The 14,833-nt window shown below is 44.1% G+C and overlaps 1 protein-coding gene across 9 annotated transcripts in view; it reads right to left on the minus strand.

The window, feature by feature from the left end:
* TTC23 (tetratricopeptide repeat domain 23) overlaps positions 1-14,833 on the minus strand; it is a 96,909-nt gene that overhangs the window by 58,256 nt on the left and 23,820 nt on the right. For all 9 annotated transcript variants that reach the window (XR_009355324.1, XM_059180125.1, XM_059180124.1 and 6 more), the window contains exons 3-5: positions 13,822-13,945; positions 10,143-10,293; positions 9,585-9,710 (exon numbers count right to left, since the gene is read on the minus strand). Coding sequence is in view for 8 of the 9 variants with exons in the window: in XM_059180125.1 (XP_059036108.1) it covers positions 9,585-9,710; positions 10,143-10,293; positions 13,822-13,945 (401 nt within the window). In the remaining variant the exon portion in view is untranslated. The remainder of the gene's footprint in view (positions 1-9,584; positions 9,711-10,142; positions 10,294-13,821; positions 13,946-14,833) is intronic.

Genomic DNA, 14,833 nt, shown 5'->3' on the forward strand with positions numbered 1-14,833 from the left:
TGCAGAATGCAGATATGGAAGAATCCAGAAACTGGTGATGAACCCAGAATTTGGCTGATTGTTTCAAGCCAACAGGCTGTGGTTAAGGAAATTACTTTGAGGACTGGTGAGTTATAGAAGAGAAGTAAGTTCTATATAGCTTCCAAAGTTACCCAGATGAGTGGAATTCAGAATGTGTTAAAGATGGGCTAGAACAGAAAAGCCAATCTCCCAGCCAAGCTGAGGGCTGCCCACCAGGCCATCTGGGGCACGGTTTAGGAGGCCTGGTTCAGCACTAAGGAGCTCGAACTCCTGCCTGCAGGGTCTGGGTCTGCACCCACAGACTCCTGCTCCTTCCTCTGTGCCTAAGTTCCGTTGGACACCTGCCTGAGGGCACACATGGGAGTTTCAGGCCAGACCACACTCTGCAGAATGAACTGTGCACTTAGACCCAAAGCTATCTTTGCCTGGAAAAGAGGTCACCTTTTCCAATTCTCACAAAGGCTCTCTCCCTCATCCAAGCATGCACAATGGTAGCAGAGGTGACAGTGGTTTTGCTGGGACCTGAGTCTCCCTGGACTTGATGAGTTCAGATGACTCCTGCATGTCACCTAAACCTTCCCCTCTGACTTCCCTGATGCCAGCCTCCTTTCAACTCCCCCTTTGTGTGGATCTTTCCCCTGGGTGTTTGCTGGGCCTGCTAGCTGGAATGTTCTTTCTTTCTTCCATCTCTGCCTGAAAAACTTCCTAACTACTGATCCTCTTTTAATTTTAGCTTAGCAGTCTCCTCCTTTAGGAAGGCTTCCCTGAGAAGGGCCAGGATGAGAGTGGGACCAGAGAGACAGGTAGGACACATCATTTAAGGTGGCACTCATTCTCAAGGGCAGGCAAGTGTAGGGTGGGCACCCTAGAGTGAGTGCTTCCTTAAATGATGAGGCTTGGGCACTTGGGCTTTCTCTTCTTGATCCCTGCTCTGTCCCTGACACCCCAGACTGGGCTGGGTGCCTCCATGAACACCAACTGCACTCCCATGGAGCAATGAACCTTTCCTGCTCAGGAAACACCCCCCCCCCATGTTATATTATAACTTCCTGGTAACTCGATGCCAATCCCTTTAGTGTTAGGACCTATGAAGGTAGGGACCTCAGGTAGGACCAGCTGCCTGACAGAAGGAAGGAGGAGAAGCTGAGGAGGGAGGGAGGAAGAAACAACCTACAAATACAGATCCATTAGCTTAGACGCACTGAGGCTATAGTTCATACCTGAATTTTCACAGATTCCAGAATAAAGTTTAGGATAAAAATCTTTTTTTTTTTTTTTTAAAGCACATTTTCACATTGATTTGGTAGCAAGAATATTATAAACTACTGATCTAGTTAAAGCTTGGGGAAGTTGCTGAAATTTTATAAAAAGTGGAATAAAGGAAATCTTGTAGGAATTCATTAGGGCTTGAATTGTCTCCTCCTACCCAAATTCATATGTTCAAGTCCTCACCTCCAGTACTTGAGAATGTGATTTTATCTGGGAATAAGGTTGTTGTAGATATAATTAGTTATATTAAGAAGATGTCATACTAGAGTAGGGGGATGCCTAATCCAATATGACTGGTGTCTTTACAAAAAGGACACAAAGACAACACAGAGGGAGAAGGCCATGTGAAGATGGGGCAAGATTGGGGTGATGCATCTATAAGTCAAGGAACACCAAAGATTGCCAGAAATCCCCAGAAGCTGGGAGGGAGCATCTGTTCCAGTCCCTGTTGACACTTTGAGCTCAGATTTCCAGCCCCCAGCGCTATGAGAGAAGAACCTTTCTGTTGTTCATGTCACCTAGTGGGTGGTACTTTCTTACAGCAGCCCTTGCAAGTGAATATGGAACCCCTGCTGGCCAACCCAGGCCGGGAGGTTTCTCTTCCTTCAGCTTCCCTAATAGAAGAACACTGGGTATACTCACCCCGAGCAGTTACTTCGATATGGGAGCACCACATATATATACATTTTTTAAATCACAGTGTGCTCAAGTCCCACTTTCTGTTGTCTCCCTGTCTGGAAACATAATTTGAATATCACTGGGACAGAGACCCAGAAGCCGGCAAATTCATCAGGAACAAACACGTGACTTTCACTGGCCATAGTTTTGCCCCTGAAACCTGAACGTCCAAATGAAAGCACATCGCATGAATCCCATGACATCCAGCCAGCTGAACTTTAGCAGGGAGCCAGCCCCGAAGGGACACAATCACACACGAGGCGTCCGTACTTGAAGGTGACCTGTTGCCATTTCTGAACACTCCAAAATTAAAAGATTTTTTTTTGTCAGCTTATTATTGGCCCCAAGTTTCAAAGCACTGAATTCTTCAAACCCTGAGTCCTTCTTTCTCTTGTAGCTGAAAATCCTTTTTACCCCCTTACTTCGGTCATCCACAGGGGAAAAAAAAAATAGATCCTTCACACTATGCACATGAAAGTTCTAAGTGGGATAGAGAGGCCTGAATTTAAAAACCAAAACTTTGATATGTTTGAGAGAAAAATATAAGAAAAGGTAATTCCAGGACTGTGGGTAGAGAAGGACTTTTTAAAACAAGATACATAAAATATAAATCAGAACAGAAAAGTTGGATAAATTGAGGCACCTTAAAAATAAAAACTCCTGTACATCAGAAGTCAACATAAAGAAAGTAAAAAGACCAAATTACACCCTGGGAGTACATACAATATATGTAAGGAGCAAATAACTTGCCAGAAACATGAAGAATGTCTACAAATTAATAAGAAAAATGCAAACAGCCTGTCGGGGACCGCCTCCAGCCGGGAAAGTCCCCGCCATTACAAGATGGCGCTTGGCTCACTGCCAGCAAAATATGCTGCAAGTAAACAACGAACGTTCTGGTGAAGCCCGCCTAAAGGAGGACATAGTCATTCACTGTTTCAAATTTAATCAGCATAGTAACAAGACTCTCATTGGCTCTCCCCATTGCTTGGCCCCTTATTGGTCACCCTGCCGCATATAAGCTAAGGAAGTTGACGAAATAAACGGAATGAAGCATTAACACCATACCAGGCTCGTTGTCGTTCTTGCCGGCTTAGGGCGACAACAGCCCAATTAAAGAATAGCGAAAGATACCGATAGACAATTCATAGAATATGATTTCCAAATGTCCAGCAAACATACAAAATGACATTCGACCTCACTATCAGGGAAAGGCAGTTAAAGAAACCATATGATTGGCACAGATAGGAGGTCTGACAGTATCAAGTGTTGGCAAGAATGTGGAGTAATGGGGAATTCCCATATCCTTCTGGTGAGAGCATGGATTGGCGTTTGGGCAAACTCGGTCAAGCTGAGAATGTGGATATTTGTCAACTAAGTAATTCCCCCCTGGGCACAGACCTCAGAGATAATCTTGAATGTGTGCCCAAAGAGACATGTGCAAGAGTGCAATTGGAATTTCATCCCACTGAATTTACACGTTTGCCCTGTGAGCACTGATGATTAAGTCGGGGGTAAGTCCGATGGATAAAACACAATGTGTGGGTTTAAAATCAAAAGACTAGAAGGGCGCCTGGGTGGCTCAGTTGGTTAAGCGTCTGACTCTTGATTTCAGCTCAGGTCATGATCTCGGGATTGTGATTCAAGCCCCTCAGTGGGCTCCATGCTGGGTGGGAAGCCCTACTTTAAAAACAAACAAACAAACAAACAAACAAATAAAATGAAGACACTAGAGATCTGTGTAACAGCTGATAGGAGTACATCTCAAAAATACAAATGTAATGCGGGGGAGCAAGCTACAGAAGGAAATATACATAGAAAGTTTGAAAAATGAGAAATAATACTATGTATTCCCATGGCTATATATCTATATATCTATATCTATATCTATCTATACACACACACACACACACATTCAGAGGAATGAAAAAACACTAAATTAAGCATAATGATTGCCTGTAATGTTGGGGGAAGAACACGGGATTGGGAAGGACACGGTACAGGCCTCCCTGTAGCCGAAATGTCCTATTTGGTAAGCTTGTGAGTGTGTATGTATTTGCCTAACAGTATCTGTAATTTTACACTGTTGCAAGGAGGAACAAATGCGACCCTCTCTAGCTCCGTGTGTGCCAAGAAAGCAGCACAGTCCAGGCCCCGCCCCATGAGGCTGCTGCGGGCTCTCTGTCCAGGGTCCTGGCACCCACGTGACCGCCGGGAGCAATGGCTTATCAAGCTAATGTCATCTCCAAGGAGCCTTCTGGAGCTCATCGAGAGTATGCTGCTCACGTAAAAGAAAAGACAACACAGAAAATAAGATGACTTTAGCTTCACACTATATTTAATAAAAAAGGAATGGAGGGGGTACCCTATCAGGGAATGTTTACGTGAGAGCCTTGCCTAGTCCCGCCCAACTCACTTAAAGCCTCAGTCCATTTCAGGTAATCTCGCCAGTCACATCCAGTCTGTGTAATGTTTGGGATGGCAACATTTTCCGCTTTTCTCTGCCTGCCGGGAACGCTTTGAGGATTTATTGTCTAGCGTGCCCATAATATGTTTAGGCGGCCTTAGGAAACACCAGACAGATGAAAAGATAGAGAGTTTTGAACAACAGAATGTGGCAGTATGTGAATTTGGCAGGTCCACAACTTCAACCACAACATATTTTATTGAATGAAAATACATCCGCAGTAATTCCCCAGAGCGCGTGATGAGACACTATCTCATTTCAGATAGGCTGCAGAAGATCTCACAGGGGTGGAGACTTGTTTCAACAGTCCACAAATGAAGGCAATCTCTTTGGTATCGCTAAGACAACAGAGGGTCTCCTTTTAAGGCGCTCTGGAATTTGGGGGCGCCTGCGTGGCTCAGCTGGTGAAGCGTCTGCCTTCAGCTCGGGTCCTCGGCCCTGGGATCACCAGTCCTGGTCAGCAGGGAGGCTGCTGTTCCCTCTCCCGGCAACCTTTGCTTCTCCTCCCTCCCCCACTCATACTCTCTCTCCCTCTCAAATAAATCAATCAGATCCTTAAAAATAAATAAATAAAAGCTCCGGAACTTGGCAAGAATACGGAGCAACGACGAAAAGCAAGGGATTTGTGGGGAGGTTGCTGATCATCGAAATCTCGTGAAATCAATCCGGAAAGAGGACAAGTGGGATTTTCTAGAGCTAGAGGGAGAAAAGGCTTACATCTGGATTTCTGCCTACTCTCTGGCACACACATCTAAAGGCTTTGCTCTGTAGACTGTATTGTTGGGTCTCTTTTCTGCACAGCGAATGTGATCTGGGCCATGGAGAGGAACTGGGACACCCAAGTTTGGTAGAGGGACCTGGCTCTGCTCTGCCATTCCCAGCTGTGTGACCCCGGGAAACGACGTCCCAACCCATCGGTTGCTCCATTTGAAAATGGTACTAGGAAGAGTGCCCAGCACATGGTACTAAATGAGACCAGTCTAAAAAACGCTTTGCAAGAGCCTAACACAGAAGGTGGTCAAGAATCAGTGGTTGGTGTGGTTGCCTAAAATCACGTTATTATTTGTAGTTGTGTAAGGAAATGTGTATTAGAAGGAGGTAAGGAAATGTGTTTTATAAGGTGTTAGAAAGAAAAAGACAAAAATATAATGCTCTGAAATTTCAAACTTTAAGGGATTCAAGAAATAGAGAGCAGAGAAAGTATATGAAGTTTTGTGCCATGTGAAGTTTTGTGCTTCTCTGCATTAAAAAAAAAAAAAAAGCACTGATTTTTCAAAACTCAAGATTTTGTGTAAGGGAAGAGCATTTCTTTAATCAAAGGAATAGAGGATGAAAAAGAGCACCAGAAAAAGAAATCATTTCCTTCTTTGTGAAACAAGCATAAGGCATGCTAGGCAAATAGTGTCCTAGGGGAGAAGCTGACCCGAGAAACATCTCTGGAGAAGTACAGGGCATTTCCCGGAGGAGGAAAGAGAGAAGCAGGGCTTTGAACACAGGAGCATTCGTCAGAGACTTTATACACAAAAAAAGAGAGGCAGAGAAGGGGATTCTTTAAAGAAACACATCTACAGAGGTATAAGCTTAGACACCAAGGACCTTGAGGTGATGGTATGAACCTAAAAAAATAGAGCTTAGCCCTGAAAGCAAGATTTAGAGATTACTGGCTTGAACACTGTAGGATCTAAAAGCAAGAGAGTAAAGGTGATTACTGGAGTATCAAAAATTCTCAGTAAAAGCCACTGGGGACAGATTATGGGGAAGCCTATGGAACTAAGTCGAATTTCAGCATACCAATGAGGTGGTGTCAGGTAGATATACACGAAATCTCACATGCCACGGTTTATTCCATTACCTTCTACCCCTTCCCAGGAAATACCAGGAAGGGAGAAACCTTCCTCATCTCCTTCCCTCCTGGAAAAGCTTATGTTAAATCACTTTCCAAATCTCAAGGCTATACTGGATTACAAAGAAGCACAACAAAGAAACAAAGTCAAGCTTAAAAATAAAAATATAAGACTATCATGATTTTAGCTTAGGTGGTTCACAAAAGCACAAAAGACACAGAATGCTTAGCCTTTCCCAAGGCAAAGGACAAGAAAGGAAAGAATATTGCACACCAGGGGCAGTCTTGAAGTACAGAATCTTAGATTGTGATGATATAAGCACATGTTTAAAACCAAATCATTTCCAAGATGAAACTGCACAAAGAGAAACATTGCATTGGATAATAACTATAATTACTGATTTTTTAAAAAGGGTCTATCGGGGCTCCTGGCTGGCTCAGTCTGTAGGGCATGTGACTTTTTTTTTTTTTTTAAGATTTTATTATTTATTTTACTTGACAGACAGAGATCACAAGTAGGCAGAGAGAGAGAGAGAGAAGGAAGTAGGCACCCCGCTGAGCAGAGAGCCCGATGCGGGGCTCGATCCCAGGACCCTGGGATCATGACCTGAGCCGAAGGCAGAGGCTTTAACCCACTGAGCCACCCAGGCACCCCGGGCATGTGACTCTTGATCTCGGGGTCATGAGTTTGAGCCCCACAGTGGGTGTAGAGATTTTTTTAAAACATAAAATATTGGGGTGCCTGGGTGGCTCCCCAGGTGGTTACCTGGGTAGAAAATAATTCTTAACACAGGGGAAAGGTTTGCCCATTTTCACCACTGAGTTTCTCGATCACATTTAGAAAAACGAGGTACAGAAATATGTTCTGGACTCACTCTTCGAAGTTAATAAGTTGTGAATAAAAAGTAGCGCTAGAACAGAGGAGGGCAGGCAAAAGGGACAAGGCTTCAGCCCACAGTTAGGGATAGAAGGCACAGAGCATGAGTCACCCGGCAGCATTTATCTGTCAGCCCAAGGAGAAAAGAACCAGCCTGGCCTGATGGGTACCATAAAAGGCGAGGCAGAAGGAGGGAGAGGATGCATGAAAGATACCCTTTTAAGAGGAACACAGATCCCATGAGGGCTGCCAGAGACATTATCCTGGTCTTCTACCACCGAGATCCAGTAAAAGAAAAAGCCCTTGTGCTTGTGAACATAAGCAGTAATGTACAAAAACAAAGCCTCGTAAATTTCTAAAGCAGCTCTGTGTAGGCAAAATACTCATAATTTAATGAGGAAACAAAGCAGAGTGATCAGATGAAAACCATGCAGTTGAAACCTGCAAGTGCCAAGGAGTATGTCCCTGTGAAGAGCCGGCACTGAAAGAAGTGGTGAAGTTTAACACAACTCAGCTAAACACAAAGTAACTTTGTAAGACAGCTGGAAACATTTACATTCTTGTTGGGTACTCAGCACAGATGTGTACGAGGCGCGCCATCTTCTGGCAAGATTTGGTACTGCTATTTGGAAAGACGTCTTAGAGGAGGTGGGGGGATTCTGGCTGAGGATAGTTTAACCCTCTTTTTCTGGACATTAAGTTGTCGTATTGTTAGTTAGGTTTCAACAGCTACAACAGGGAAGAAATTTTGGATGGCCGGCACTCCCAGTGATTGCTCTCTTCCTCCTCTCATTACATAATTGGAATCACACAGTATGAATTCTTCGGTCTGGCTTCTTGCACGACACATTTTGTGTGAGAGCCATCCATGATGGGAAGCAGAGGAGCAGTTTGATCATTTCCTTAGTATGAACAGATCACAATTTTATCTATTCTGCTTTTGATGAACAGTTGGGTTGTTTCTGATTCTCGGTTATTACAAATAACGGAGCTTTGGACATTCTTGGCTGTCTTTCGGTGAACATATGTGTGCATTTCTGTTCTATTTATGGGAAACTGCTATGTCATAGAATAGATGAACATTCAGATTTTGAAGTTAAAGCCAGTTTTCCAAAGCAGTTATACCAAATATATTCTAAATGACAACATATGAGAAAGTATTTGAGACCCTGACATCCTTCCCAACACTTGATATTATCAGTCTTTCAAAAATCTTCAGCCAACCTTACGATCCAGCAATTGCACTTCTAGATGTTTACCCCAAGGATACAGACAGTGAAAATAAGGGGCACATGCACCCCAGTGTTTATGCAGCAATGTCCACAACAGCCAAACTGTGGAAGGAGATGAATGGATAAAGATGTGGTCCGTGTATACAATGGAATATTACACAGCCATCAGAAAGGATGAGTACCCACCATTTGCATCAACATGGATGGAACTGGAAAAGATTATGTTCAGTGAAATAAGTCAAGCAGAGAAAGACAATCATCATATGGTTTCACTCCTTTGTGGAACATAAGGAATAGCGTGGAGGACCACAGGGCAAAGGAGGGAAAACTAGACGGGAAGAAATCAGAGATGGAGACAAACCATGAGAGACTCTCAACTCTGGGAACCAGACAGAGGGTTACAGAGGGGAGGGGGGGTGGGGGGAATGAGGTGACCGGATAATGGGTATTCAGGAGGGCACGTGGGGCAATGAGCACTGGGTGTTATATGCAACTAATGAGTCATTGAACACTACACCAAAAACCAATGAATTATTATTATATGTTGGCTAACCGAACATAATAAAAAAAAAGATTTAAAAAAATTTAGCCATTCTAGTGGAGCTGTCGTAGTAGCTCATGACTTTTATTTTCACTTCCCTGATGACCAATGAGGTAGAACATTTAGTATGCTTATTACCTGTGTGGGCATCCTTTTATTGTGAAGTCTCTTGCTCACTTTTTTATGCAGTCGCTTGTCTCTGCTTTATTGATATACAGCAGTTCTTTACAGATTCTAGATACAAGTTCTCTCCTAGCTATGCATATTATAAATATCTTCATCTCTGTGGTATGAGATACATGGTGATTTAAACACTGAGGAGGGGGTGCTTGGGTGGCTCAGTTGGTTAAGCGTCTGCCTTCAGCTCAGGTCGTGATCTCAGGGTCCTGGGGGGAGCCCGCTTCTCCCTTTCTTTCTGTGCTCTCTCTCACAGCAATAAATAAATAAAATCTTGTAAAAAATAAAGTGTCACTGATGTACATGCCTTGGTTGTGGCTGCTGTGACATGACCATGGTCCTCTTTTGCTTCTGGACAATGGCCACAGGGAAGCCACGGACACAGCATCGTGGAGAAGCTCCTTCTGCCTGAAGAAGATTCTTCTGGCAGAGAACCCCTGGTCACCGTGTATTTAAAACAACCGAAACTGGAAACTTACTGTGCAGATGATAATTTGATCCGTGCTTGGATTTCTATCCATTCCTCCTTTATAATCCTTCCACACTGCAGCAGCTCCTTTGCAAGTCGCTCTGCCTTCGACAAATTCTCCGAAGCTTCCTTAAATCTGGGCTGTGTTCAGGAAACTTCACACATGGTTCTAGATTCTGGGCCCCCAGTACCTGGACATCCTTGGCTCTTAAACTTCCCATCACCCTTCCTGAACCACCAGTCACTTTTTGATTTGGCCTTGAGAATAAAGGGGCGCCTGGGGGGAGCTCAATGGGTTAAGCATCTGCCTTTGGCTCAGGTCGTGATCTCAGGGTCCTGGGATGGAGCCCTGCTTCAGGCTCTCTACTCAGCGGGGAGTCTGCTTCCCCCTCTGTGCCCTGCTCGTGCTCTCTCTCTCTCTCTCTTGCTCTTTCTCTCTATCTCAAAGAAAGAAATAAAATCCTAAAAAAAAAAAAAGAAGAAGAAGAAGAAGAAAGAAAATTAAAAAATTAAATATAATCACTACAGCAGGCATTTCTAGGTGGAAAGATTAGAAACAAAAGGATACTTTTGAAGGGAGAGTAAGGCCCTCCCCATGGTATGGAACAGCTCAATCGAACACTTGAAAACATCTGTGTCGTTGTCATAGGGAGGCTGGATGGAGTTGGTAAGGATTTCTTTGGCTTTTTCTGCATGTTGCCTTGCTTGCAGTGACAGTCCTGCAGACAAAGAAAGAGGTCTCAGTTTCTCTTTCACGTCAGTGGGACAGGACTAGAGTTATCTCTGGCTGGGAAATCAAACGAGGTCTCCTCAAGCATTGGCAAGAGGCACACAGAAATGGATCAGGACAGCATGAAATACTGTCCCGACTGTAAAAACCAAAGGAGTGGTTTCCACCGAGTACATAAGACAACTTTCTCCCCATATGGCCTTTCTAGAAGTAAACAGAGTGAGCGGGAACTGAACAACTCTGAAACCTCACCAATATCAGAGATACAATAGGTTCTAAATAATTATAAGAAAAACAAATGGAATGCAAGGACTATAGCATTCTGGGCAGGAAACTAGATATTCATGAATTTTTTAATCCTGGCTTTGTGACAGCGGTCTTTAATGAAATACTAAAACTTCTGAATCTTCTGCTTGTTCATCTCTAATCATAACATCAGAGACGTATTTTAACATAATACAAATACAGTGACAATCTACAAAAACTTACAAATAGGATTCCAGTGACCGAATGGGCTAATGTGCTACAATCTCTTATTTGCACAATGTTATGGACTAACATGAAACAAAATGGAACAAAGAGAAAAGTAATTACTTTCAAGCACTAACTCCGCCAGAGTTCTTCCATGGGCCTATTAATTTGTGGTGAGAGTGACAGTGGGGGTCACGGGTTAGGTTTCAGGGCTTTTCGCCTCTCTACACGCCTCTCTTCCTCCCCCACACCAGCATCCTCTCTTCCGCCCACAGCCATAAACCTTTGGTCTTATATTTTTCCATCGTATGAAATTATATCTCAAATCTCTAAAAAAAAGCTGTCAAAAATATGAAATTAATTCTGTTCCTGTGTCTATAAAACAGAAGAGTATATTTTCTGATGGAGAAAATCCGGGGTATGCTCTCCATGGAGGAACGCGTAGAGAATTTTGTCTAATTTTTTTCCGTTTGTTTGTTTTAATGTTTAGTTTAAATTCAATTTAATTAACATATACTGTATTATTAGTTGCAGAGGTAGAATTTAGTGATTCATCAGTTGCATACAACACCCAGCACTCATTACTTCAGAGAATTTCGTCTAATTTTTTTAAAGCACACATGTAATCAACCTACGCGAAATTTACTAGTGCCAATTACGCATGCGCTATGACAAAAATAATGGTGCACCGTATTACCAACTTTGGTATATTCCCTCAAGGAACTCAGTCTACCGAGGCTGTGTGGGTTGAGGTTTAGGAACACTGGCTTCTGATATCCAAGTACCCAGAATGAGTTCCCTGAACTACCACTTATTCTGAAGCCTCAGCTTCCACAACTGTAAATAGCGATGATAATACTATGCCCCCTATAGGACTGTGATGAACAATGAATGAGAACATGTGTGGGAGATGGTTAGCATGGCGCCTGGCTTTTAATAAGACCTTCATGAAGAGTAGAGGCTGCTTTCACTCTGAATTAAGAAAGAAAGACTAACATTGCAAAAAGGTAGCGGGCTGTGGAAGAAAAGCATCATTTGAAATCCCAGATGCCAGGGCACCAGCACTGGCGTGCAACATCTGAGGTCTGAGTCTTGGATCATCTACTTACTAACAATGTAAATTGTGGCAAGCTGTTTCAGCTCCCCTGTTCCGAGTCTAAAATTATAGGAAGGGGTTAGGGTTTGTTTTGTTTTTTTCTTTTTAAATATGTTTATTTATTTATTTATTTATTTGTCAGAGAGAGAGAGAGAGAAAGCACAAGCCAGCAGAGGCAGAGAGAGAAGCAGGCTCCCTATTGAGCAAGGAGCCCGATATGGGACTTGATCCCAGGACCCTGGGATCATGACCTGAGCCGAAGGCAGCGGCTTAACCCACTGAGCCACCCAGGCCTCCCAAGGGTTAGGGTTTGAACTAGATGATCTCCAGGGTCCCCTCTGGCTCCAACAGTCTTTGATCTAATAGGTGGGCCCAGTCGATAATCAGATTTAGCCAAATGTATTGGGTGGTAATTCTGTACTGAGCATTGCGGTGTTTTCCATTTCTTGTTATTTTATGTATTCACTGGTCAATCGTGGTAAGTTAAAGTGCCACCATCATCATTATCACTGCTTTTCAGTTGAAGAAAGGAGTATGGAGACGTACTCTTCACACCTCGTCCTAGGATGCCCAGTCAGAATGGAGAGGACACGCTATCCTGCTGTTTTTGCCCTCCCTGCCTCAATCCCTCTTCCTGTTTTCTTTTGGGGACACCTGGGTCCCTGCACACTCAGTTCATGCGATTTTGACTGAGGCCAGCCTGTCCCCCAGGATCCAGTGGATCTGAAAGGCAGATCTAGATCTAGCCCATCAGACTATTCCTCATCCTTGACATACCATCCAAGTCAGCCCAATTAGAACCCCCAAACCCTGAGATTTGGGTGGAAAGATGTTCTTTCTGTCCTGGGAACGCTGATGGGGGAGATTTAAAGCTTCGCAAGCTTTGCCGCTGTCATGCGGGCAGAGCCTAGGTAAGCCTGAAGTCCACACAGAGAGAAACAGAGCCGAGCGGTGGGATAAGAGAAAGACAGAATTGATGACACTGTGTGAACTCCCGGATCCGGCTAAGTCTACAGCAAGTTTTGGCCTTGGCTTTTCAAGCTGTATGAGCTGATACGTTGCCTTTTATTCACTGCCAGCTTGATTTAGTCTCTTGGTTTGTGTATTTTTTGTGCAGGAGGAGAAGGGCCATGTATAGGGGAAGAGATTCTTCATCAAAACAAATGTGGACAGATCCTATTTTAGGTCTCTGCTCCACTGGGCCACTTCTACAGGGCCTTCCAAGCTAACAAATTCTCTCCCATGAACCCTACTTTTAAGATCATAAAAAAGGGTCCTCTAAAAAAAATAAAACCAGATGAAGCCAGAGAGGGAGACAAACCATAAGAGACTCTTAAATCGTAGAAAACAAACTGAGGGTTGCTGAGGAGGAAGAGGGTGGAAGGATGGGGGGTAACTGGGCGATGGACATTAAGGAGGGCAGGTGAGGTCATGAGCGCCAGGTGTTAGAGAAGACTGATGAGTCACAGGCCTGTGCCTCTGAAACCAGCAATACATCATATGTTAATTAATTAAATTTAAATGTTTAAAAAAGGATCCTCCAAAGTCATCCAAAGGGCTCAAATCCTCCTTCTCTTTTTATAGATCATAGAAAACATCCAGGGCTCCTGGATGGCTCAGTGGGTTAGGCCTCTGCCTTTGGCTCAGGTCATGATCTCAGGGTCCTGGGATCGAGCCCCTCATCGGGCTCTCTGCTCGGCAGGGAGACTGCTTCCCTTCCTCTCTCTCTGACTGCCTCTCTGCCTCCTTGTGATCTCTGTCTGTCAAATAAATAAAATCTTAAAAAAAAAAAATCTTACTGACCCTTTCTGAAAGGAGAGGGCTCTTCAATGTGTGGACAGCAGACAATTCAAGAAAGCCTAATGATTCCTTCCAGGCAATTGTGAGTCACATTTGCACGGAAGAGCGGAAGCCCAAGGAGTGATCCTCCCGGGTCTGCGAGGAACTCACCTTTCAGCTGGAGGTAGCCCTGAGCCAGATTGACGTGTGCCTCTGCCAGTTTCCAATGGGAGTCGCCATAGCAAATTCTCGTCAGTGCAACGCAGCGAACTAGCTCGCGGACCGCCTGTTTATACTGCGACGGAGAGAAAATGGGCTTTACTGGTCAGACAACCGAAAACACGGAATCAACCTGCACTTTGATCCCCTGTGTATTTCCCGAGTGCCTCCTGAGTGCTGGACATGGTTGTAAGCACTTGGGGTCCATCAGAGAACAAAACAGGCAAAGATGTCTTTGGGGTGGGGGGGCTGTTCATCCGGTGGGGTAAAAGAGACAATAAATGGCAGAAAGAAGTAGAATTTATGGTATATTTCAATTTCTAAAACATTTAAGCTTGTAGTACATTTTGAAAAATATGATAAATCAAGAAGACATGGAAAAACCAGACTTATCACCATTCCCTAGGGTTTCTAGCTCCCCAGCTGTGAACAGCAGCTATAGCTCAGGCACCAGTGGGCAAGTCGGTAGTGGGTTTTCAAATAACGCTCACCGGTTCTCAACTCAAATACCTTTCTTAGCAGCCTAGGACAACAGCATGGCAATGAGGCTGGCAGGACTGACAAACAGATTTCATTAAAGGAGTGAGAAGTCCGTTTACATTCGCTATCAGGACAAAGAGAACAGGGAGCTGGCCTCTCCAGGTCTGGGTCAGCTCCGAGCAGCAATACACTCCCAGCAAGGCTCGTAGTTTTAAAAGATCACTCCAGAGTTCTCTGACTCTTTCCATCCAGCGGCGGAGGTCTATGTCTCCTTCCCTTTGAATCTGGGCTTTATGATGGGCTGATGGAATATGGAGGAAATGATGCGGTGCCACGTTTGGGGGCTCAGGTCTTAAGGAACTAGAGGCTTCCATTTTCTGTTTCTATTTGGAACTTGTTATGGGCTGAATTATGTGCCCCCCAACCCCAAACGTTGGAGCCCCAAGTATATAAGAATGTGATGGTATATGAAGAGAAGGTCTTT

Source organism: Mustela lutreola, chromosome 7, assembly GCF_030435805.1.
Source record: "Mustela lutreola isolate mMusLut2 chromosome 7, mMusLut2.pri, whole genome shotgun sequence".
Classification (NCBI taxonomy): Eukaryota; Metazoa; Chordata; class Mammalia; order Carnivora; family Mustelidae; genus Mustela; species Mustela lutreola.